This window comes from Eschrichtius robustus, chromosome 3 (genome assembly GCF_028021215.1).
Source record: "Eschrichtius robustus isolate mEscRob2 chromosome 3, mEscRob2.pri, whole genome shotgun sequence".
Lineage (NCBI taxonomy): Eukaryota > Metazoa > Chordata > Mammalia > Artiodactyla > Eschrichtiidae > Eschrichtius > Eschrichtius robustus.
In genome coordinates this window covers 75485363-75512296 of record NC_090826.1, presented here as the reverse complement: position 1 = coordinate 75512296, position 26934 = coordinate 75485363, and the positions used below count along the sequence as shown (strand labels likewise).

Genomic DNA, 26934 nt, shown 5'->3' with positions numbered 1-26934 from the left:
GTAGCCATGGAGAGATGCCACCCAGATCCCCCTTCAAAGAACTTGATACCCAGCCACAAGAAGTGCAGTCATCAGCCTCCAGCTGTCAGCTCCAGCTGCAGAGAAGCCTACTGCCCAAGATCACGTCCTTTCTGGGGCAGTCTGCATCTGGTGACTGAGTGGGGTCAGATATAAAGCATGGAGCAGTTCTGCCTGATGCAGGACACTCGAAAGAAAATGCTTTCTCCAGAGCGACCCGGCAAGTTGGCCAAGGATTTGTCAGACCTGCATCACATCTTAAATTCTCTCTCTGACCAATCCTGCTTCCTCCTCCTTCCTTTCACAGGCATTGAACCCTAATAACTCCTATCAGCGTCTGTTTCTCAGTAACCCAACATGCAACCCATCACAACACATGCCCACAAGATAAAATTCAGGCTTCCAAGCTTTCTGGTTCCTGCCTCTTGTGTGGACCCAGCTGCACTTCCACTTTCCAGCCTTTATTTTAACCAGGCTCAGGTGCGAACAAAGGCTTTGACCAGATCATTAATTTTCTGTTAGAGTACTGCCACTAATAGCCACGTAATCTTGAGCAAATCATTTTATTTCTCTGGGTCTTCACTTTCTTACTTGTCCACTGAGTGGTCAGGAAAGGCCCTCCTAATATTTACCCTATAGTCAACCAGACAGCTGATTACACACTGCCTGCTGAGCCACCAAAATGGTTTTCACCATCCATAATATACACTCTCTCATGGTATTTCAGTCTTAGCTTAGATGCTTTCCTAGAAAGTATCCCCAGCTTTCTAGCTGTTAAATTGAACTCAACTATGATTTCGGCAAAGGGCCAGCTCCCAAAGTGAGTAGGAGAGCTGCACCATGGATGCCTGGTGCAGGGCTGGGAGACAGAGATGATAGAGGATAGCATGAAGGTTCAATCCTATACTGCAGGAGCTGGGCTTGTCCCTCTACTCCATTGAGGTAGAAAAGGGAGGGAAAGGGGTTTGAGGAACTGGATAGGAATTCAATGATAGGCCCACAAACAACTTCATTCCCCCGTCCCTGCCATGTCTGTCCCTGCAGGCAATACCCTTGCTCTATACTCCAACAACCCAAAGTTCCCTCCGGCAGGACCACTCAAGTTCCCCTTTTCCTTCAAAACTGCCATTTAACAACATCACCACAGCCTCTAATACCGCCATCAAAACTACAGTCCTAAAGTGTTGATTGTTTAACTTAGTTAAGTGACTAGCTGTGATACTCTCAAGAATCCTTACTGGTTTAACGATATTCCCTCCAGTGACTGTTAAAAAAACACACAGATTACAAGAACAAATGTAGGAAAACGACAAATATCCAAAATACTCCAAAGAGTTTTTGCTTCTGGTGTCTGATTTGTAGTTTCACAACTTTCTCTGTGATCTTAAATGGACATCCGTTATTCTCTTGAGAGTAAACACTTCCTCTTGTTCTCATCCCCCAAATGTTGTCTTTAGCAAGGCCACATGGATTCTTTCTGTCATTTAGCCCCTATTCCTAGTATAAACATGTAATCTGGCCTGCAAATCTGAGACAGGCTGGGACCTGGGACCCTTTGCTGCAGTGCCTGCACCTGGAGTAAGAGTAACAGAATACAAAGAAACTATAAGGGACTAAAAATAACTGTGTGCATGTGCAGGTGGGGCAAATTAAAAACAACAAGATACAAAAAGACCAAAAACCCAACTGCCACTTCTCAGGAGTCTGCAGCAAAAGCAGGGTACTGCACTTGTACCCTGCACACAGCACCACCAAGGAGATAGGCAGACCACCTAACCCCTCAGGCGGACCCCTAGACCCACCCCTATCCTCACCGCATGTAAAGGAACCAGCTCCCTCCTGCCCCCCCCCACCCCAAGAGCCAACAAAGGCACCTGTTATTTGTTTTCGCTCCCTTGTGCTGCAGCACTAGTCCCAATAAAGTCTTACCTGATTTTCTTATCTGGCCTCTTATCAATTTCTATTAATTAAGGAGTCCAAGAACCCTGGTCGGTAACAGGGTTACCAGTCAGGCTCTTTTTGACTCCATGGGTAGCTGGCACCTCTAAGTATACTGAAAAAACACTGTCCATATGACTCCTTTGGAAGCCTCTTCCTCTTAACCCATAAGAAAATTTTATGAAACTTTCCCAACTTACTTCAATGCAACTGCCAGTGCTACAGTATCAGTGGAGCCCCAACTAAGGTTTCAAAATTTCGTCATTCTGCTCACCCATTCAAAATTCCCATTCCCTGATGAACATGTCAATGAGTGATAACAGTTAAATGCCCTGCAAACCATAACAGGATTTGAGGGATTGGCACAAAGCAGCCCACAGCTAAAAATCCATTTCTTTGAAGTCTCCTTATGCAGAGAGAAAAATATGAATCTCACAGACATCATGTAAAGATTAGGTGAAAATGCCTAATGCCCAGTATGTAATATTAATTTTCAAAAGTAACTGAAACGGATGACAGGATAGTTTTTGTTTTCTGTGTTGTTGTTTTTTTTTAAGATGTTCTAGTCCTGGGGGTTGGATTTTTGGTCCAGTCTTTAAATATGTGTGTGTGAGATATATATATATATATTCACCTAGAGAGAATCCTGTAAGATGCTGTAAATGGGGAACTGGCTGATGCCGGCTGTTACTGACAAAGAAGTGAAAGAATTAAAGTTAATGCCCTCTTTCCTACCTGAAACCTATCAGGATTCCCAGTAATAATAGCGACCATATGTTGAGTTTCATCACTGCTAGCTTATTTCCATGCATGATTACACTTAATCATCAAAATAAACTAAAAGATTTGTAATACCATCGTCTCTGGAGTACTGCTGAAGAAACTGAAGCGTGGAGAGGCGTAATAACAGGTGTTTCTTCCATTTTCATGCAAGTTCAGAACAGATTAGGGTGGGTCTTCCCATTACAAAGCTGTGAGAATCCCACTTCTCCCCACCCCGGCGCAGAGATCCTCTGCTCTTTTTAAGCGGAAGCGTGTGGCCACGTGCATAGGGCGCGGCCTCCCCAAGGGAAGGGTTTGGCGAAACCCCGCCCCGAAGGCGGGATGACAGTGGGCGTGGCCTCACGCGGATCCCGGAGGGTCTGTGCCGGACTGCAGCAGAGCCGTAAAGAGCTCCACGAGTCGTGAAGCGGCAGTGCGCGGAAGCGTTGCTTTACGACTGTTTGGAGAGACGCGCCGGGCCGGCGTTTTCCGCTTGCTACTTCTCTGATCCACACGTGGGCCGCTGTCGGTGTTCTGGCCAGAAATTCATTCCTGTTGGCGTGGACCAGCCATATTGAAGGACAGAGTGGAAACGGAGGTCAAGGATCTTGAGCTGATGGATTTTGCTGCTGAAAATGAAGAGACGTCGGGAGAAGGTCTCCAGAGTGGAGCTGAAGGGGCGCGGCTAAGTCTAGAGTCAGGTGGAGAGAGAGTCAGGGGCACAGTAGGGACCGAGGAGGCCGGCGGTGGAGAGGCGGGGAATGGGCTGACCGGAATGGGGAAGACAGGGGAAGGGGAAGAAGGAAATGGACCAAGGGCAGAGGAGATGCGAGTGGACCTAGCAGTTGTGAAGCAAGAAGTAGTGGACTGGTCAGAAATGGAAGAAGGTATGCGGAATGACCAGTGGGTAAAGCAGGAGGTGGAGGATGGGCCTGAGGTGAAAGAGGAAAAACCAGGCACGTTGGAGGTGAAGCAGGAGATGGATAGTAGTTTGATGGTAAAAGAAGAGAAGGTGGAAGAACCAGAGCTAAAGGAAGAGAACGTGAAGGTGAAGGAAGAAGTGATGAACTGGCTAGAAGTGAAGGAAGAGAAGAAAGATAGCTTGGAGATTAAACGGGAGGAGATGTTTCTTGATCAGAACGTAAAAAAGGAGGAAATAATGGATGAAGTGTGTGTAAAAGAAGAGAAGTATTTCCCTAAAGAAGAAGTGATGGATGATACACAGGTGAAAGAAGAGCCTCAGATAAATCCCCCAGTGGTCTCCAAGCGGAAACTGGCCATGTCAAGGTAGGGCAAGGAGAATTCCATTGGGGGAATAAAGCTATGGAATCCTCTGTTGTCTAGATTGAAAGAAATTACACTACCAGAAGGGTGTGGAATAATGATAAATAAGTGCCAGTTTGGGTCCCTGGAGCCTGAATGATGGGGGGGGGGCGATTGGAAAGGGAGGGTTTTGTCAGATGACAATAAATTCAGTGAAAATATGTGAGGTTGGTACTAGTGTCCAGTGGCCAAGTTAGGAAGTGAAAATTCTTGGGGCCAGAAAGCCCTTGGACCAGAATCTGGCTTGACTTAATATGCTCTTGGCTCAGTATTCTTTTGAGAGAGGATCGGTGTGAGGAAAAGTCTAATAAAACCAACAAGGACAAAGTGGAGTAAGTTAAAATTAGAGAAAATACACTTGAACTCACCCAACTGTCTAGTTTCTCTATGGGTACTATGAATATTTATTGCTTTTGATTTAATTTCCTTATAGTGTGATAATGAGGCAGCATAGGAAATAAGAGTAGTCAGTTTCTTGGGATTATCACTGTCTCGAACACAGTGAGTAAAACAGAAGTAGCTGTAGTTTGATTGTCAGTATCCCAAGATCCTAAAAGAACAGTTGAAGACAGATGATGGATAATAGCATTTCTAGATTATTTTGACGCCCATTCTAGGTTGGGTGAGGAGTTGAGAAAGAAAAATGCAACTGCTACTCTCTAAATTTGCCTGGGTCTTATATCTTTTTCTGGTGTGTCTGCCTTTGAGATAAATAAACATAGCTCATGGATTGGACTTCTGGGTATGTGCACACAGACAACTGTTAACAGTGTCAAGAGTTACAAGTTAAAATATCGAATGATCTCATTCTCAGATTATAGTAGAAAAGGAAGTCAAAGTGAGATGATTTTTTTAAATTTAATACGTGTTTTCTTGAATTACATATCATTAACAACATTGTAAATGTAGTTGTCATTTCCTAGAGGAGAATTTTCTAACGATGTTTGACAGCTACCAAGTATTTCATAAGAGTTACTTGCATCTACTTTATTCACTATGATTACATGTCTGTAAATTGATTGTGATGAGTAATTGACTCAGCATTAAAAGTTTATAAATAAACATGTAAAGTTAATATTTGATAATTTATCAAGTTTCATTTGGGCTTTTGTAGATGTGAAACTTGTGGTACAGAAGAAGCAAAGTACAGATGTCCACGCTGTATGCGCTATTCCTGCAGGTATATATGTCATTTCCTACCCTGTTATCTCTGCCTGTACCCTTTTTACCTCAGAGTGTAAAAGTACCTCCTCTTTTGTCTCTTCAGTTTGCCCTGTGTAAAGAAACACAAAGCAGAACTGACATGTAATGGAGTTCGAGATAAAACTGCATATGTTTCAATGCAACAATTTACTGAAATGAATCTCCTAAGTGGTAAGCCATCTTCTGCATAGCCGATTGATGCTTCCTGGCCGTTGGCATATATCATTTGTTTATTTTTCTATTTCGAAATTTGTAGATTATCGATTTTTGGAAGATGTGGCAAGAACAGCAGACCATATTTCTAGAGATGCTTTCTTGAAAAGACCAATGAGCAATAAACATGTAAGTATTTCTTCTACTCCCTTCCAGTTAGAATTTCTTCTAACGAATTAGATTCTTTTTTTTTTTTCACTCAACAAATATATTAAGTTACTAGGGATATAGCAGTGACCAAAACAAGGTCCTTTTCCTCATGGAGCTTGTATTGTAGCAGGAGAGACAGGAGATGAGTAGAGGAACAAATATAATTTCAGGTAACGTTAAGTGCATGTGGAAGATAGTACACAGGAGATTAGAGAAAATGAAAATGGTGTCTGTTTGCTGGGGGAGGGGCTTATAAGGGTACTATTTTCCGTACAGAAGTCAGGAGAGGCTTCTCTGAGAGATGACATTTAAGCAGCAGTCTGAATGATGAGAAAGAGGCAGTCATGTGAAGGTTTGGAGAAAGACTTTCCAGGTAGAGACAAAAGCAAAAGTAAAGAATGAGTCAGGGATGAAGTTAGGGTGTTTGAGGAATTAAAAGAAGGGCAAGGTGACAGAAGCGTAGTTGAGTGAGGGGCATGTTGAATGTGAGGTTAAAGAAACTAGTGAGGGCTCCTAATGTATTCGAAGTAAAATGGAAGCCATGGGTGGATATTGAGCCTGTTTGCTTTTTGAAAGATCACTCTTGCTGCTCTCTGGAAAGTGCACTTGAGTAGGCAAGAGTGGAAGATTGGAAGCTGGGAGACCAGTTATAAGGCTGTTGTTGTGGTTCTAGTCAGGATGCTGTTAGAATTATTGGGAAGTGATTAGATTTGAATTTTGAAGGAAGAGCTAACAGGACTTGTTTTAATATACTTAATTTTCATACTTCCATCCCTTTTTCATTCCTTATGCACTATGCAAAATTTAAAACTTACATATTTGAAGTATTTTGCAACTGCTGTTGTTCTAAAATTTCTTTAATAATATTATTAAATCACATCATGGAATTATGTTTCGTTTTTCAATACCATTTTGGTATTGGAGTTGCAGAATTTTAGTACCTTTTAAACAGTTTATTTTATTGGTGTTATTGGTACAGACATGACACTACCCACATCTGAAAGAAAAATTACCATGCACCAAGTCTTTTTTTCCCTCAAGCTTAATTAGACATAATTAAATTCTACTTAAAAGATAAATTACTTTTTAAATTTTTTTTTGTGAAATATGGCATGCATATAAAAAAGCATAAAATAGAAATACACCTTTTTTTTTTTTTTTTTTTTTTTTTGGTTACGTTGGGTCTTCGTTGCTGCACGTGGGCTTTCTCTAGTTGCGGCGAGCAGGGCCTAATCTTCATTGCAGTGCACAGGCTTCTCATTGTGGTGGCATCTCTTGTTGCTGAGCACAGGCTCTAGGCGCGTGGGCTTCAGTAGTTGTGGTGCACGGGCTCAGTAGTTGTGGCTCACCGGCTCTAGAGAGCAGGCTCAGTAGTTGTGGCGCACGGGCTTAGCTGCTCTGCGGCATGTGGGATCTTCCCAGACCAGGGCTCAAACCTGTGTCCCCTGCATTGGCGGGTGGATTCTTAACCACTGCGCCACCAGGGAGGTCCAAAAATACACCATTTAATGAATAATTATGCAGTAAACATACATGTACTACCACCTAGGTCTAAAATTAGAACATTACCAGCTTCTCAAAAGTTCCTGCCACCAGCTTATGCCCTTTCCTGAACCATTCTTATTTCTGGATTTTCTGTAATAAATGGACTCTGGGTTTTCTAAATTTTAGAAACAGTGCTATGGTGAACACTTCTGTTTAGGAATTGTGGTTTGCTTATACATATGTTTTTCTGGGGTTTATACCTAGAAGCGGAATTGCTTTGTTGTGGCGTATGCATATGTTCAATTTGACTATATGTTACCAAAACATTTTCCAAAGTGGTGATACCAGTTTATACTCACAGTAGTGTTTAAGTGTACCTATTGTCACATCCTCTCCAATACTTGACTTGGTCAGAGTTTCTGAGTTTTTGTCAATTTGATGGCTGTGTTATTTTATTATGATTTTTAATTTGTAGTTGTCTGATTCTTAAAGAGATTGAGCACCTTTCAAATATTTTATTGGCCAATTGGATATTCTTCTTTGTGGTATGCCTGTTAAGTCTTTTGTTCATCTTTTCATTGATCAGTTGTTTTTTCTTACTGGTTTGTAGTAATTCTTTGTATTTTTAGATGCTAGTTGTTAGTTGGTTGTATGTGTTATAAATTCCTTCTTTCATTCTGTGGCTTGTCTTTTTACTGTCTTTAGTGTTTTATGGTAAACAGGTGTTCCTAATTTTCATGTAGTAAAAATTGTTGTATGTTTCCTTTATAGTTAATAGTTTTATGAGTTTATAAAGAAATCCTTCCCTACCTTGTTATGAAGCTATTCTCCTGTAACTATTTTCTAAAAGCTTTACAGTGTTGCATCTCCCATTTATGTCTATAAACATGGGATTGATTTTTGTCTAGCATGTCAAGTGGAGGTCCTATGTAATTTTCCACATGGATAATCTACTTTTTTCTAGCATCATTTATTGAAAAAATTCATCCTTTCCCTACTGCTCTGCAGGACCATCTTTGTCATATATCAAGCATCCATATATGTTTGGGTCAGTTTCTGGCCTGTCTGTTCGTTCTGGTGGTCCTCTTACCTATCCACACGAATGCTCAATACTCTAAACTATTATAGTCTTTTACTGAAACTCGCTGAAAGAGTAAGTCTTCCCACTTCATTCATTTTTTAGAATATAGCCATTTTTCTAGAATATTTTCTAGAGTATTTTCTAAAATATGGCTGTGGCTCTTTGTAATTTTATACAAATATGAAAAATCAGCCTATTGATTCTACAGTCCTACCTTCCCCACCTGGGAATTTTGATTGGGGTTGCATTTATTTTGTAGAGTTACTTGAGTGATTGGATTTTACAGCATTGAATGTTTAAATCCTTGACTGTTGTATCTCTGCATTTATTTGGTTCTTTAACATCTCTGTAATTTTCTCAATGAAGGTCTCGCATATTTCTTATTAGATTTATTCTTGGGCACTTTATTTTTTCATACTATTTTAAATAGTGTTTTCTTTTTAATGTTTTATTATCTCTTTGCTGGTATTTAGGAATGAGATATTTTTGTTGTCTATTTTATAGTAGTAACCATATTAAAATCTGTCCCAATACCTTATCTATAGATTCTTTGAGATTTTCTCTACAAACAGTTCATCACAATTTGTTTCTATCTTTCTGGCCTTGTTCTTTTATCTCTTTTTCTTGCCTTATTGGTATAGCTAGGACTTCCAATAATGTCAAATAGTACTGATGATAGTAGATATTTATGTTGTAAGTCAAAGTCCATCCCTAGGTTTGATGATTTGCTGAAAGGATTCACAGGATGCAACATACAGTTGTACTCATGGCTAAAATTTATTACAGTGAAAGGATACAGAGCAAAATTAGCAAAAGGAAAAAGTATATGGGGCAAAGTCTGTAGGAATCCAGCCACAAGCTTCCCAAAGTCCTCTTCTGTTGGAGTCACATCGTATGCAGTTAATTCCTCGGGCAATGGGTTGTGATAATTAATGTTTGAAGTTATTGTCTACCAGGGAAACTCACTGCCCAAGGTTTTTATTGGGGGCTGATCGCAGAAGCACCCTCGCCCTAGCACTTGCCAAATTCCATACTCCCAGAAGGGAAGCAGATAAAACCACATTTTTGTACAATTTCAGCACAGTGAACCACTCTTATCATTTTAGGAAAAGTTTTATGTCAGTGTAGGGTCCATTTACCAGTCAGTCAAATTCCCAGACACCAGCCAAGAGCCAACCTTGCCAACAGAACTTTCTAAGGATAACAGTCTCGGGCCTGGTATATTAGCTTTTCTGTACATCTTTGTTTCATAACTCCTGATCATAGAGGGAAAAGTTTCAAGATTTCACCATGATGTTTGCTTTTAAATTTTTTGTAGATACAGTTTGATATTTAGATTAAAGAAGTTCTGTTCCTAGTTTGCTAACAGATGTTAACATGAATGGTGGTTATATTTTATCAAATGCTTTTTCTGTATTTGATTATTTATTCTTTTAATATATAATATTCTAGTATGAATAATCTTTTAATCAATTTTCTATTGTAAGTTAAACTTGCATGGTATATTATTATCATACCCTGCTTTTTATACTTTGCAGAATTCAGTTGTATTATGTATATGTACACATTATCCATTCATTCATTTTTGCATTTCTGTCCGTGAGTGAAATGACTTCTGATTTTCCTTTTTGGTATTCTTAGGTTTCTATATCATTGTGATTTTAGTTTCATAAAATTATTTGGGAATGCTCCCATTTTGGTCCTGGATACATTAACTAACATTGGGATTATTTCCTCCATGGGAGTTTGGTAAAATTTATTAATGGGCTTCTGAAGTTTATTCTTTACTGTTTATTGGACTCTTTAGGTTTTCTCTGTCTTCTTGAGTCATTGTTAGTAGACTACATTTTTCTAAGAATTTTTCCATTTTACCTAAATTTTACCTAAATGCATTGGCATAAAGTTCTTCATATTTTCCTTTACGTGTCTGTAGAAGTTGTATTATCATTTGTGATAATGCTTATTTGTGTCCTCTTTTTTTCTAGATCAGTTGCTACTGTGAATTCCTTTTCTATTTTGTTAACGTGTCCTCTTGACTTTTGTTATATTCTTTTATATTTTTAGCTTAATTGCATTGTGGTCAGAGAACATATTTTTTCTGAGTTCATTCTTTTAAAATACATTAAGACTTGTGTTTATGGCCCAGCATGTGGTCAGATTTTGTAATGTTCTCTGTTTGCTTGGGAAAGAAAAATTGTTCTGCATTTGCTTAATCTAGTATTCTAAATATATTCCTTTTAGGTCAGATTTGTTAATTATGTTGTTCAAATTATTTATAGTGCTACTGAGGTTTTTTTGGTTTTTGTTTTTTGTCTGTTTTTTCTGTCAGTTACTGAGAGAGGTGTGTTAATATTTCCCAACAGATAAAATCAAAAGGATTTGTATGTATCTCTTTGTGGTTCAGTTAGCTTTGCTTCATATGCTTTAAGGCTAAATTATTAGATGCATACTTCAGGAAATTCTTGGTGTATTTAACCTTTGGCATTATGTTGTGACCCTTTTTGTCTCAAGCATTTTGTGTACTTTATCTGGTATTGAACTATTTCAGTCCTTTGGTTGGTATTTGCATGGTGTATTTTGTCCCTTACTTTTACTTTTGGCCTTTTTGTATCTTTATGTTCTGGATGTACCTTTTCAAAGTACCGTATAATTGGGTTCCAGTTTTTCTCCATTCTGACAATCTGGAACTTTTAACTGAATCATCAAATTCATTTACTTTTTAATAAAATTACCTATATATTTGACTTTAAATGTGTCACCTTACTTGTGCTATTTGTCCACTTGCTTTGTTCTGTTTTGTTCTTTTTCTTCTTGTCTTTTGGACTAATTGAGTAATTTCTTATCATTTGAATTTTTCTTCTATCAGTTTAGAACTTATACATCCTTTTTCTGTCCTTTCATTGGTTAGGCTAGACATTGCATGCATACTTCATTTATCAGTATCTAAAGTTAATCAGTACCTTAAGCCTGTACTTAAACAATGCAATGACCTTAGAACAGGAGTTGGCAAACTTCTTCTGTAAAGAGTCAGATAGTAAACCTTTTTTTCAAACCTTATGGTTTCTGTCACAACTACTCAACTCTGCCACTGTAGCAAAAAAGCAGCCATGAATAATACATAAACAAATGCGCAGGGCTGTATTCCAACAAAATTTGTTTATAAAAGTAGGCAGCAGGCAGGATTTGGCCCTAGTTTGCCAGCAGTTACTTTAGAAAACTTAAATTCCATTTAACACTCTACTGACTTTTCGTATTGTTTTCAGGTATTTAAATGGTCTTTTTTGTTTCAATCGCCATACAGTAATTACTGTTTTATCCAGTCAGTGTTTGTTTTGGTTTATCTTCATATTTCCCACTTTCTTTGCTCTTTATTTTTTCTGCCATCATCTTAGACTTTCTGTCTGAGAGATCACTTTCTACCTCAAGTAGATCTTTTAGAATGTCCTTTAGAGAGAGTTTGCTGGTTGCCAACTCTTAGATTACTCTATCGGCATTTAAATCACTCTTAAATGATTTTTGTCTGTAGAATTCTGGGTTCAGACTTACTCTTCCATTGTCTATGGCTTCCATTTTTATTGTTGTAAAGTCATCTGTCATTTTTAACTGCCTTTGAAGTCTTTTTTCTCTGGATGCATTCTTTTTATTGTTGGTCTTCTGCATTTTTACTATACTGTGAAAATGCACATTTCTTTTTATTTATCTTACTTGAGAATTATTAGATTTATTGAATCAGTGGAGCGTCTTTCATCAATTCTGGGAAATTACCAGCTCATTTCTATTAAAATATTACCTGTGCTTTATTCATTCTCTCTTCTTCTAAAACTACCATTAAATGGGGCTTAGGCCTTCTCCCTATATCATACCTACCCCTTAACCTCTCCTGATTTTGTCATCTTTTTTATCTCTAATGCAAAATTTTAGTTTGGCTTATTTAAAAATCTGCTGAGTCACTTTTTATAGTTTCTCTTCACTGCGCATATTTTCAAGCTTTCTTTTATTCCTTTAAATTTTGCAGAGCAGTTCTGTAATCTGTGTATGATTTTTTTAGTGTCTGAATATATAGGGAGCTCTCTCAGCTACATCATTTTCTCTTTTGGTTCCAGTACACTGAGCCTTGTTTTCTTATATTGTTTATACTTTTTTATTTTTTGTTGAGTACTGCTTTTTTTTTTCTTTAAATATTATTTGTGGGAATTTTTTGAAGGTTAGAACAAACAGGCCTTCCTTTATTCTACCAGGTACCTAAGAACATTGCAGATCTGGACTATCTTAAACCAAGTTGAAGGTTTAAGATTGTGTTAACCACACAAGCAAGGCAAATCATTTCATGGGCTAGCATGGGCTCAACCAACCTACATGATCCATGGAGTAACACATGTCAGAGCTAGAATTCTCATATCCCATTTTGTACATCCTACATCAGTGGCTACTTTAAGTTAAGCCTTGTACTAGGCAGTGCCGTAGTTCCTCCCTGAATGAAGCTACCTGACTAGTAATAGAAGCAGGCATATATATATATATATATATATATATATATATATATATATATATATAGCTAACTATGGTATGAAACCATCAGTAAAAAAAAGAAAGAACTGTATAGGTAATCCCTGTGATTGCTAAAACCTGTATTTTTTTTTAAATCCCCATAAAATTCTTCTTTTGGCTTATAGAGTATATGGTTAATCACAGGCTCTGGAATTAGACAGACCTGTATTTGAATGTAGGCTTTACGTCTCAGAAATAGCTGAAATAGCAGAAATGGGAGTAATAATAGTACCTGCCTCCTAGTATTGTGAGGATTAAATGAGACATTGCTGTTTAGTGCAGTTTGTGAAACATAAATACTCAATAAATCTTAACTATTATGTTTTGAACATTGTTTTACATGCTTTTGGAATTTAAGGCATTTTAATATTAATTTGCCTATTTGTTTTTGGTTGTTAGATGTACTTTATGAAAAATCGTGCTCGAAAGCAAGGTATTAACTTAAAACTTCTACCCAATGGATTCACCAAAAGGAAAGAAAATTCAACATTTTTTGATAAGAAGTAAGTGTCTGACTTCTTTCTTAGTACATCAGATGTTCTGATTTGATTAGGAACATCTTTTAAGGTTTGGTTTACTATAGAACATTGCTACTCAAAGTGTGGTCTGTGAGGTGTTCGTTATTGGTACAGGACAAGATGACTGCACAAATTGGAAATAAACATTTAGGAACTTATGCTAATTTTATGTCATATGACTTTAATAACACTTTGGGTTTGCAGTGTGTGTGTGTGTGTGTTGTGAGAGATGGAGAGAGAGAGAAGAGAGTGTGTGTATGTGTCTATCCTTCTCTCTGAGGCCTAAGATACCTTGAAAGTATTTCAGAAGCTTCAAGGACAAAGCAATAAGTCAAAGCAGAATTCCTGCATATTTTTAACAGGAGCAGCTTGGCTTTTATAATCCTTTTGCTTTGGGATTCCAAATAGGATTTCATTTGAGAGCCAGTGATGGAGAAGAAAAGGAACTTGGAAAACATTTAGTCTGTAGTGAATCTGTGAATACAGATAATACATTAGAGATGAGTTTCCTGCTCTCTGAAAGTGCTGGGTCAAAAAGGCCCCATTAGTACAGAGAAGAACAGGATCCCAAAGTACTGTAAGTAGCCCACTAAATTATTGGATAATACCTTTCAAAAGTCAACATTCTGGATTTAGAGTCAAAAAACCTGAGTGAGTCCTCCCCGCTTCAGCCTGTTAATAACTGTGAGGCCTTGAGCAAATTACTTCTTTTCTCCGGGCTCCATCTGCATAATGGTGGGGGTTGTACTAGGTAAACTATAAGGTTCCCTCACAATTTTACTACATAAATTGAAGAGACAGAATGATCAGAATTATTCTAATAAACCTTCCATCTTTTCAGAAGATATTATATTATTAGAGAATGGTGTTATCCACTTATTTTATATGTTTCAAGACCAATATTTGTAAAGGTGGTTTTCCCTTTTTTCGGTTGGTTTCCAGGAGTAAAGTAATACTTTGCATTTATCAGATATGAGATGATTCTTTTGTGTGTTTTGAAACTGACATATTTAGAAATAGACATGATTTGTTTGAAATTTAAGATAACTGGTTTGTGCCTTCTGAAATATAAAATGTTTTCCTGTTTTATGAAAGAAACCATTCAGAATGGTTTTACTACTACTAATATAGCCTCAAATTTTAAATTTTGGGGTCTTTAGACACATGAATGTATGTAGGAAGTTTTTTCCAAGAATACTACATTCGGAGTATTTTCTGGGTTTAGAACACAAATTTATAGTGTTATTTTGGAACACCTCAGATCTCTGAAATGGCAAATTGGACTCTTCTTGCATTATGCCTTTTACTCATGAATTTACAATGATTTGGGCTTGATTTTCTTATATTTTTAGTGTCTTCCTAAGAAGTAGTTGTGACCTTAGTGTATTAATTTACCTAGACACTAACTGGAGTGTAGGAAGGAATCAGCATATAGTAGCAATTGTAAAAGTAATACATCCTCATCATAAAAAAATTTAAAGGAAAAATAGCACCTTTAATTCCACTATGCAGAGACAACCATTGATAATATTTATGTTTTCTTCTAATCATGTGTCCTTTTTTCAATTAATAAAGTAAAACATAATATTAAATACTTATAAAAGTATAAAAAGTTAAATGACTCTCCTCAAGTTAAACATTATTCATCTTTGTGAATAAAGGCACACACTGTTTTTTCTACAGCTAGCTTTTTTCTATTTAACAATATATTATGAACATCTTACTTGTTAATGCAAATCTGCCTCACTTTGTTTAAGTAGTATATTTCAACTATGACTACTATACCCTAATTTATTTAATTATTCCCATATTCATGAGCATTTTTAGCTAATTTCTAGATTTTAATTATTACAAATAATGCTGTTATAAACATCCTTGAATAAATTGTTTTGTGTCCTTATGTGACTTTTTCTGTATGATCAGTTCCTAGAAAGTGGAATTACTGGATCAGAGAGTACATGCATTTATACTTTTGAAGGAAACTCCAAATTGTCCTCCCCAAAAAAGTACCACTTTGTTCCTTCCACAAAAATATATGAGTGCCTATTTTAGTTATACTGCACTTTAATTGGATACTATTAAACTTTTTTGCATATCTGATTAGAGGTTGAACAGTTGAATGTTTTCATTTAATGTGCCTGCTTATATATCATCTTGATCTGTTGCATGCATTGTAAATGTTTTCACCAGTCTTTTCACCCTTAATTTTGTCTTCCAGTCATTTTTGATGCATTTTAAAGAGTTGTAAAAAAAATTCTATAAAACATAGAGATAGTAAAATGGAGTGGTTAAGAGCACAAACTGGAGCTAGGGCTGCCTGGGTTCAGATTTCTAACCAGCTGCTTCCTAGCCATGTGATATTAAGCTAAGCCACCTAACTTCTTTGTGCTTCAGTTTCCTCATCTATAAAGTAGGGCTAGTAATAATAAACTAGGGATAAGCCAGTTTTCATTTCCATTTGTAGTAAATGGGAATACCTGTTTAAACATCTCACTAGCACTGAATTTTCTCTTTTTTTTTAAATTTTGCTGCTATTTTGGAAGGTGGAAATGATATTTTGTTTTAATTTGATTTTATTTAATTGCTACTTAGATATGGAATATTTGGCCACATGTTTCAGAATAATATCTTAAAATTCAAGTGTGAAGTTTGACTTAATCCAATCTGTGGTAGTAAGATGATCTTTCATTCTTATAACTATTTTGGTGAAATAAATAATTCAAAATAATTTGGTGAAATAAATAATTGAAATCTATGGAACAGAATTTTTCTATTTGTTCTTTGTTAAATTGCCCATTATTATTTCTAAATGGAAAATGCCACGAACTGAATTTAAAATGTCTGTGTTTGGATGTTTGATGAATAGTAAAGCATTAAGGTGAATTCCCAGTTAGTTGATAGCCATACTTAGAATATTCTGCTTAGTTGGTTGATAGTCAGCTTGGAAATCTCTTTAGTGTGTTCCTATATTTTGTTCATTCTTGTTCAGCATTTTCATCGGTGATTTAGATCATGATTTCTTATCTTGGCACCGTGATGTTTTGAGCCACAGAGTTCTTTGTCGTGAGTGGCTGGCGTGTGTATTATAGGATGTTTAGCAGCATCCCTGGCTTCTACTGACTAGGTTTTGGTAACGTGCACACACACACACACACACACACACACATCCCCTGGGATGGGGGCAGTGGGGAGAGGCAAAATTTGAGAACCACTGATTTAGATGAATACGGAAGACATACTTATTGAACTTGATGTTTGGCAAGATCAGGATTGCAGAAAATTTTGATTGCTAAAAGGTGATATATAAGTAGCAAGATAAATATATATGGCCCTGTACTTTACTCTTAGGGGGGAAAAGTGAAGAAAGGCATTTAGAAGTACCTTTTTTGTGATATCTGTGTTTTCTCAGACATTCATATGAAGACGATAAAAATTTTAGATGATCGTAGTGTTATTTGTTGGAAGGAGGGAAGAAGGGGATGCTGCATCTTATCAAAGAATTATTTTTACCTCCCACATCCCCAGTATTGTGTTTTTAAGAGACTTGTTTTCAATGCTTTTTTAAACTTTCAAAAGTGCTTAAGGTTTTGACCGAGATAAACCTGAATTTGAATATTGCCCCTACATATGGTTCACGTTAGGTGACCTCAGGCAAGGGCGAATTTACTGGGTTGTTGAGGGGAGTAAATGAAATAATACCTAAAGTAAAGTAATACCTGGCACTTAGTAGATAATGTGCAATGATAATAAACGATCTGCATTCTCTTACTGGAAATCTTTGGGGATATGTTACGTTTACTATATTATATTCATCCCTAGTAGGTTTGGGGCAGCATTATATAATCAAACAATACTATTTCTGCAGTGAAACCTACAAATGTTTACATTATAATGGGAAAATAATGACTGTAAATGAGCTCAGTCAGGTTTCTGCTGCTGGAGGAGTTATGAAAATTTTCAGTTTGAGATTCAGGGTTTGGAATTGTTTGTATGCGATCGTGGTCCTGTACTAAGATTATTATAATTACTCCCTAGGTATTAAATTGTTCCTTTGTTTGTTTAAGCAGCTTGAGCTACAGTATACACAAAAACTCAAATTGAAGTTCTTTAAAATTAAATGTTCCACAATGTTCATTGCAGCACTATTTACAGTAGCCAGGACATGGAAGCAACCTAGGTGTCTATCGACAGATGAATGGATAAAGAAGATGTGGCACATACATGCAATGTAGTATTACTCAGCCATAAAAAGAAACGAAATTGAGTTATTTGTAGTGAGGTGGATGGATCTAGAGTCTGTCATACAGAATGAAGTAAGTCAGAAAGAGAAAAACAAATACCGTATGCTAACACATATATATGGAATCTAAAAAAAAGAAAAAAGAAAAAATGTTTCTGATGAACCTAGGGGCAGGACAGGAATAAAGACGCAGACGTAGAGAATGGACTTGAGCACACGGGGAAGGGGAAGGGGAAGCTGGGACGAAGTGAGAGAGTAGCACTGACATATATACACTACTAAATGTAAAGTAGATAGCTAGTGGGAAGCAGCTGCATTGCACGGGGAGATCAGCTCAGTGCTTTGTGACCACCTAGAGGTGTGGGATAGGGAGGGTGGGAGGGAGATGCAAGAGGGAGGGTCTATGGGGATATATGTATGCACATAGCTGATTCACTTTGTTATACAGCAGAAACTAACACATTATAAAGCAGTTATACTCCAATAAAGATGTTAAAAGAAAAGAAAAATTAAATGTTCCAGTGGTAACTTTTGAGCATTCTGAGTGAAGAATTCTTTGTGGTGTTTTTGTAACTTTTCTGTAAAGTTTGAAATTACTTGAAAATAAAACATTTTTTAAAAACAATTAAATAGCCCCATATGAAGTGTGACTAAAGCACATTGTGCTTTAATTACCTCTGTAGGACTAACAGCAGGTTATGTGGTAGCAAGTGCATTAGGTACCTTAGAATCATAGGTTCATTTTAAGCCAGGCATCCTTTATGGTAGGAGTTTTTGACCAGTATGACTTCATATCTCCTAAAATCATATGCAAAATTATGTGATATGTGAATTTTTCTAAGACTAGGAACCATAATTTTCATTTTATAGTTAAAGTGGGATATAACACTAACCAGCCTGTGATGTCAAAAGTGTATTTAATATCAATAGCAACAAATTTTAGAGGACTGATGAATTTGCTGGAACGTCATAATGGATAACTTTAATGAACAAAGAAAAGTTAAGGGATGCTTATATTAAGAATAAGTTGAGCCAATACGAAAAAGACATTCTCTGTTAAAAATAGAGGAGCTTGGTAAGGAAATGTGTGCAATATAAGGCTCCCCTACTTATTTTATAGCAGATCCCAAGCTACTTCTTTTAAATTGTGACTCTTTCAAAGGTAACTTCTCTGCCTCATCTCTTCCGTAGGGCGTGTAACTTGATGTTTACTTTCACCCAATGCTAATCAAAAACTGTTGAAAGAAATATGAAAGATCTCTATGAAGAAAACTTAAATTCTACTGAATGGCTTAAAAGAGTTGAACCAAATGGGGGGAAAGGACCATGTTATTAAGAGACTCAATATTATAGAAATAACATTTATTTCTTAAATGAATGATCTTTAAATCTGATATGATCCCAACGAAAATATTAATGGGATTTTGTTTGGTTTTGATTTCGGATTTTTAAATTTTGTTTTTTTGGAGAAGGAAAGGATTCATGATAAAATGACTTAAGTTCATTTGGAAGAGTAAACATGGGAGAAGCACCAGGAGAAACCTGGGAGAAGAAAGAGTAATAAGGCTGGACTCATTAAAATGTATGAAATTTTAGTAAAGTTTTATGGTGTTGACGTAGAAATAAACAGTTCAGATAACAGAAAATAGACATGAGGCTATTTGGCACTCTAGTATATGATCAGATAGTATGTCAAATTAATGCAGAGAATGACTTATTCAATAAATGGGGTTGAGACTGCTTGCCATTTGACAGTTTTTTTACGAGAACTTCCAGGTGGAATTAAAATCTTTTTCTTCCCGTTTTATTGAGATATAATTGACATACAGCACTGTATAAGTGTAAGGTGTACAGCATAGTGATTTGATTTACATATATCATGAAGTGATTATCACAATAAATTTCATGAACATCTGTCATGTCATAGATACAAAATTAAAGAAATAGAAAAAAAATTTTTTTCTTGTGATGAGTGCTTGGATTTACTCTCTGAACAACTTTCATACATAACACACAACAGTGTTGATTATATTTACCATGTTGTATATTCCATCCCTAGTATTTATTTATCTTATAACTGGAAGTTTGTACCTTTTGACTACCTTTGTCCAATTCCCCCTCTTCCTCCCCTCTCTCTGGTAACCAGAAATCTGATCTCTTTTTCTATGAATAAGTTTATTTTTGAAGAATAAGTGACCTACAACATCATGTTAGTAAAATCTTAAACTTAAAATGAAATTAAAAATATGGGAATATTTTCATAATTTTGAAGAGAGGAACATCCCATCCAAAGCCATAAAGGAAAAAAACTAAATTTACATAATTTTTTTAAAAAATTGGCCAAAAAAGACCATAATAAAATCAAAAGACTACCAGACCCACTTCCAAAAAAAAATCTTTAAACGTATATGACAGTGCTTATGCATTAATTAAAAAAACTAGTAACTAATTAGGAAAAGGGGCAAAGGATAAGAATAGATGGTCATAGGAAGATGTATATATATACATACACGCACACACACACACACACACACACACACACACACACACACACAAAATATGTGTCTGACAAGCATATATTAACGATATCTAATATAGTGATGGTATGAGCTAGCCAGACCATTTTCTTCTTCCACTGTTCTTGAGAGTAAAAACTTAGGAGTCATTTTAGAAGACAATATTTCTAAAAATGTTACACCTGCCTACTCAAGGAATTTAGCCTCAAATGTATTAGTACAGTTCACAGAGATATATGTACATGTATATATATTGCAACATTGTTTTTAATAGTGTAAAAACTGGCAACAGCTTCGAGTATCCCTCAATATTGGGCTGAGCTAAGTTAATAATGATGCCTTCATACAGTGGAATTCTATGCAACCATTAAACAAAAACAATTAGATACAGAAGTATTGTCATGGAATGACATCCATGATATTGAGTATGTTCAGTGAAAAAATAATGTTGGAGTTTAAATAGTTGTCTGAAAGATATGAAGCTCACTTTTCCTATTGACGTAACATTTACAGGCAATGAAATGCACAAATCTTAAGTGTATATTTGTTGAGTTTTGACAAATGCATATACCAGTATAACCCAGTCCCTGTAAATGTATAAAATATTACCATCACCCAAGAAAGGTTTTTCCTAGTTATCTCCTCTCCTCCTCAGATAACCTATTCTAATTTTCACCCTGAAGATGAATTTTGCCTGTTTTAAAATTTCATATATATGAATCATATGGGTCACCCTTACTTTTGAATGATAGTATAGCTGAATATGAAGTATCTCAAGTTGACATTTATTTTAGTACTTCAGTTTATTTATTCCACTGTTTTCTCACTTCTTTTGCCATTTTTGAGAACACTGATGTTTTATACAATCTTTCTATGTCAGTTGCTTTTAAGTTCTTCACTTTTGTCTTTGGGGTGATTTATCTTCCTTTGGATTTGCTCTGCTTTCTGCATAATTCTGGAGAATTCTAATACATTATCTTAATTTTTTATTTCTTTGTCCGTCTTATCTACATTCTGGGTAATTCATTCAGGTGTATCAACCAAGTCACTTTCCCTCCTTAGCTGTGTCTAATTAATCTGATCTTTAGCCCATGGGCTTTTTGTTTGTTTGTTTCAGTTACACTTTTCATTTCTAGAAGTTCTGTTCCTTTCCCAAATCTATCTGGTCTTTTAGGTAGAATGTATTCCTTTCTCATGTTTTAACCTCCATTTTTATTCAATAATTTAGTGCATTTGTTATTTGTGTACATAATTCTGTCTGAATTTCTTGGAAATTTGTTACTGCTGTCTGCTGTTTCTGCTGACTCTTCATTTGGATGGCTTGTTTCCTTGTTGTTTTCTAAAATGTAATTGTGAACTCAAGTTCATGTAGGAGGTGGTATGCATTTGCTTATGCCAGATACCCATCGCACCAATCCAGGACCCTCTTTAATTTCTTAGTCTGAAGTTTATCAGACTATACTACTGGTAATAATTTGAACCCCAAACCCATTTGAGGAGTCCATAGTTATTCATGCTCAATTGAAACCTTTCCCCTACCTCCTATACCTTTCTCTCTCCCTAGACCTCAAGCTGAGGTGGACAGGTTTCCTCATTGTCTCCCTTTGCTGGTTGCCAGAATTTTTCTGGTTCACTCTTTCACTGCATAGTTTTATGCAGTGATCTCAGTTTGAGGTCTCCAGCTTATGTGAGATCAGTATCTTGTCTCATGTGCCGCAGTGGCTGTTGAAACATAAGCCTTTTGGTTACCAAGCCTCTTGATTACTTGGAGGCAAAGGCCTCCAGAGCAGGTGTAGCTTCCATATTCCACTATGGTTTTTAGTTCCTGCTTCCTTTTGGCCCCTGCAAATTTTTCATACTTTTTGATGAGCTCAGTATGTTTGCTGTATTTCTCCAGGGTTTCTTATTGTGTGCCTTGAGAGAGTTTTCAGATGATCTTCTCTGCCAAGTTGCCCTAATTGCTTAAAATAAGTAGTGGCCCCAAACAAAGGGAAGGTCAGTTGTCGAAGACACATGGATCAGGAAGGCATGATAATTACTTGTTCACCTAACAATTCTACTTTTAGGAATTTATCTGATATATATAACCATACATATGGAAAATGAAATATGTACAAGGATATTCAGTGCAACATTGTTTGTAATAGCAAAAGAGTAGTATGAATCTAAATATCCATCAATAGTGGACTGCTTAAATAAATTATGGTACGCCTTTAAAATGGGGAAAAAATTCAGCAGCTCTAAATGTATGAATATGGAATGGTTGCCAGAAATACTAAGTGAATAAAGATAGATACAGAACTGTGTTCATTGTGTGCTACCATTGTGTGAAAAGTAAAGGTTATATCCGTATATACTTATATTATAAACTATTAATAGTAGTTATCTTACGGGAGGGAAATTGGGTAGAGGGCGACAGGGATGGGAATTACGTGCCCTTTTGTACCTTTTTTGAATTTTAGACCATGTGCGTGTAATACTTATTTTAAGAATAAATAAATGAATTTTTAAAATAATTTTAAAAGATATTGATGGATGTGGGCAGGACCATTATACATTTTGAGTTGTAAATATATTCAGTAGTCTTTGAAAAGTATTCTGATACTGTCATATAAAATTCCATGTTTTTATCCATGGCTGCATCTTTTCAGTTGTGTTTTAGTGTTTTGCTACAGAAAGCCATGGATAGTAAACCTGGAGATTATCTTGGTTGTGTTTGAATACCACATCTCATTTGGTTACTTAAGTCCCTCATTTTATTTTCCTGGCTATTTGGGTCTGAGGATTCAGCAGTGAGGGGGAATATATTTTGACTTATCATTTGGAAAAAAGAATTGGATTGAGAGACTCCTCCCCAATAATATCTTTAGCTTAACGCCAGGCATGTACTCTCTTGTGTGGTCTGACCTCCCATTCCCTAGGAATGGACCCAACTTTTGACCTTCATCTCCTGGCAGTTTGTCTCCACATGACCTCGACCCTCATTTCTAAGCAGCCCAGTCCTTCTTCATTCCTTTACAACTGTCAGCTTAGAACTGAGTTGCTATCTTCCTTTTGGCCCAGAGTTCTTAGGCTCTCTGTCTAGGGGTCTCTCTTAAACCTAGAGTATTAAGATAGTAGAAGTGTGCCCATTATTAAACAACAGTGTGAATTGCTATCTGAACTCCAGTCCTATTTTAGAAGCTAGCCACTAGATGTCTCTCTTGTAAAGAAATAACCTTTTATAGATTCTTAAAATTACTTTTTGTAAGAATGTCTATATGTGTGTAACTGAGTCACTTTGCTGTACAGCAGAGATTGACACAGCATGGTAAATCAACTCTACTTCAATAAAAAAATTTTTTTAATTACTTTTTGCTCTTTGGATAAAATTACAGCATTCAAATTTTATTGCGATGATATACCTATCCACCTCTGTATTAATGTCAGTAGCACTTTTTTCTTTAAACAATTATGTGGCGATACATTTCTTAAAGCACAGGTTTTTTGGTTTTGTTTTTGTAGGTTTGGTTTTTTTTGGGGAGTATGGTGTCTTATAAGTAGTATAGGTTTGTACTTTGTTGCAAACTAACTTTAGAAAAGAGCAAAGGAAAATGAAATGGATTTAGCAGTTGTGGTCATGGTGAGAGGTAGATTTGGGGGGGTTACAGAATAGGTGCTCAGTATAAACTTGTTAACTAATTAAAAATGATTAGCTCTATGGTTTCTCTCCGATAACTGCTTTGATACAGTCTGATGAAAAAATTTCAAAGCAACAGCAAGGACTTTACACTTCTATTCTTTCACACTGGTTTTCTAATGGTTCCTCAGTCAATCAGGTATTTCCTTACTGGGGCCATGTAGACAGTGGTAAGTAGGAGGTTGTTATGCCACAGCATCACAGAGGGTATATCTTTCCACAGCAACAATTAGCCAGCATTCCTACAAATGGAAACCAAACATTCTTGATCATATCAGGGTCCCCATACTGGTTCAGTTAGGGAAGTCCTTCCTCTGTCACCAGGTCTGCTTCTTCATGATATGCCTCAGGAATGAGTCCCTTTCCACTTCCTTCACTGCAGCATCTATCAGCTGTCTTCTCCCATTCAGGCCCATCTTGTCTCACCTGGGACTATGGGGGAACTTCTAAGAGCTCTCCCTACCTTCAGTGTCTTCTCACCTCAGTCACTCTTATACACTGATGCCAGATACATCTTCCTAAAGCATGTTTTTAGTATGATGGTCGCCTGCTCAGAATCTTTTAATGCTTCTTGTACCCACAGGAGTCATTAGCTCAGAGATACCTTCACTGGTCATAGGCAGAATTGCCAGTAGGTGAAATCTGTCATCTCATGTGGCTTTGGAGGGACTGCCTGAAGCTCTCAAGTGTTGTACTCTATTCCATGGCCTAAAATTACCTTCCTTTCTTTATCCCCCCCCCCCCCATTTGAAATGGCTACTTTTCAGGCAGTTGGAAATATCTCTTTCAAGTATTTCTCATTACCCAAAATAATGAAAGGTCTTCCTCAATGTCTTTACTTTTTAAAAGAGGAATAATAATATATTTAATAATTTTCAAATGTTTATTTTGTATTAAACATGACAAAATTTAATTTAATTTTTATGTGTAAGGGAGTTTTCTTGGCAAGTTATTTACCTCTCTGTGCCCATTTCCTTATTTGTAAGATGCGGACAATAATGTGCCAGTTTTGTGTAAATGGTTTTCAATCTAGAGTATACATCAGAATTAACTGGGACAATTTCAAAATGCAGATACCTGGGCCTGACCAACAGAATTCCTAAGTCATTGAGCCTAGGGTAGAGCTTAGGTATCTTTACATTATAAAAGAACCAGATGAGGCTGTGCATATGTAGGGGCAGAGGATATATGGGAAATCTCTGTACCTTTCTCTTGATTTTGCTGTGCACCTAAAGGGCTCTAAAAAAAATTTGTCTTTAATTAAAAAAAAAAAAAAAAGGCACTAGGTGATTCTTATGTTTATCTCTACCTGAAAACCACTGACCTATATGCCAGTAAGTCACTGTCCTTTTCTCAAGTAGTTCAGTGGGAAGACAAGACAGCAAACTCTCGTAACGTAGTGTGGTGAATGCTCTGATGGAAGATACATGGAGCGTTGTGGGAGCACAAAGGAGGGCTCAGTGCCCCAGCCTTGGGGAAGTGTTACTCCTTAAGAGCTGGGGACTGGAAAGTCCTCCCAAGAGAGGATAGAATTTGAGCAAATTATTGAAGGACAAGGAGGAGTTTTTAAGTCTAGGGTTTTATCCAAACAGAGGGAAGGATAGTCTTATGGTGAGAATATCAGATGCAAAAAGAGTAGCAAATTGAAGACAATGTAAGTAGTCTGGTATATCTAGAAACTAGGGTGGGAGTTGGGAAGTGGTAGGGGATAAGACTGGAGAGAGCCCCACTGGGGCTGGGCCTTGCAGGACCTTATATGCCATGCCAGGGAGTTGAGATAGAGTCATACTTTAAGCAGAATATGTTCCTGTTCCTCTAAGGGATCCATACTAAATAGTGGATCTTCATAGTTGTCCCCACCTGATTTCCTAATGTATTCAACTAAATGTACCCAGGCTGGTTATATTCTTAATCCTAGAGCGTCTTCCCCTTTCATATTTCCTAGACATCTGTGAAAGTACACATGGTAGCTCATCTTCTCCATTATTTCGCCTTTGCCAGAGTTCCTATAGTACATATTTTCTCCAAAGTTAATGTGAAACAGATGCTGGCATTTAGTGCTGGTATTCAGTTTTTGTTATGCACATATCTGCTATCCTTTCTGTGTTCTGGTGTTTCTTAGTAGGGGCTCAATTGGCATTTTGAACAGGACAATTTTTGTTGTGTGGGACTGTCCCACGCATTACAGGAAGGTTAGCATTTCTGGTCCCCGCCCACTATATGCCTAAAGTGCTTCCCAGCCTTGGAACAATCAAAACTGCCTAGCCACTTCCAAATGAGATTGATGCCACTCCCAGTGGAGAACTGCTTTATTAAGTGCTCAAGTATTTACAGTTATTTGAAGCAAAATGTACTTTTCCATTTCGATCTTTACCTACTATATCCATTTTCTTAATATACTGTCTACTGAAGCCAATACCACGTACTTAACCTGTTTCCTATTATCATGTAGTAGTGAAACTGATTTTTAAAAGAGCAAAATATAATATATAACTGGAACTTTTCAAAGTATTTTCATAATGATGTGAGACATAAAATTATGGTTTTCATTCTCCCCAGTTCCAGCAATTTTAATCCATGCTAAGTAACTACACAGATCCTTTGTATTCACTCTTCCAAAAACACTTACTATGGTACCAATCCTAATAAAATAGATGGATTATTTTTATGAAGTATAGTTACGTTTATGTTTGAAACTTTAAATTTTGACCTTGAAATACATTTCAAAAGATAAAATGCCTATGAGTGAAGAATTATGTAGATATTTTGTACATTTGTTTTTTCTTGAAGGGTTTCACGTTTTTGTAGATTTTCCTTCTGCTTTAAGTTAAAATAAGATTTCGTAACCCATAGTAGAACAAAATGCCTTTTTCCTGAAATTCCATCAGGTATTATTTGCTGTGTCCAAATTTTATAACAGTTGACAATATACAGATTAGTCTATCTTTTCCGTTGCTTAGAAATGCAAGATGACATCTAGAAAGAAAAATTTAATCCCTTGTATCAAACAGTTAGGATGCTTTATTTTGCATGAAATAAAATATTCAGTTCAAACCGGTTTGAGCTATAAATAGGGTGTATTATTGGCTCTCATAACTGAATGTTCTGAGGTTGGATGGACTTCAGGGTGAATAGGTACAATGACTCAATCGTATCCTCAAGGACCCAGTTTATTGCTGATTCTCCATTGTATCTTCTATGGTGTCAGCTAAATCCTTGTAACAGTTTAGGTAAATATTTAGGAATGCTTCTTTCCCAGC

The 26934-nt window shown here is 36.6% G+C and overlaps 1 protein-coding gene and 1 long non-coding RNA gene across 3 annotated transcripts in view; one reads left to right on the top strand and one right to left on the bottom strand.

Moving 5' to 3' along the window:
• Positions 1 to 3030, bottom strand: part of LOC137762380 (uncharacterized) — a 62092-nt gene extending 59062 nt beyond the window's left edge. The window contains exon 1 of one of the 2 annotated variants that reach the window (XR_011073541.1): positions 2812 to 3030. This is a non-coding gene — a long non-coding RNA (uncharacterized lncRNA). The remainder of the gene's footprint in view (positions 1 to 2811) is intronic. The other variant, XR_011073542.1, reaches the window with a different exon arrangement.
• Positions 3031 to 3106: 76 nt separating this feature from the next.
• ZNHIT6 (zinc finger HIT-type containing 6) overlaps positions 3107 to 26934 on the top strand; it is a 57830-nt gene continuing 34002 nt past the window's right edge. Inside the window, exons 1-5 of the mRNA XM_068540227.1 lie at positions 3107 to 4005; positions 5156 to 5221; positions 5309 to 5415; positions 5501 to 5586; positions 13121 to 13224. Of these exons, the coding sequence (XP_068396328.1) occupies positions 3335 to 4005; positions 5156 to 5221; positions 5309 to 5415; positions 5501 to 5586; positions 13121 to 13224 (1034 nt within the window). The 5' untranslated portion in view covers positions 3107 to 3334. The remainder of the gene's footprint in view (positions 4006 to 5155; positions 5222 to 5308; positions 5416 to 5500; positions 5587 to 13120; positions 13225 to 26934) is intronic.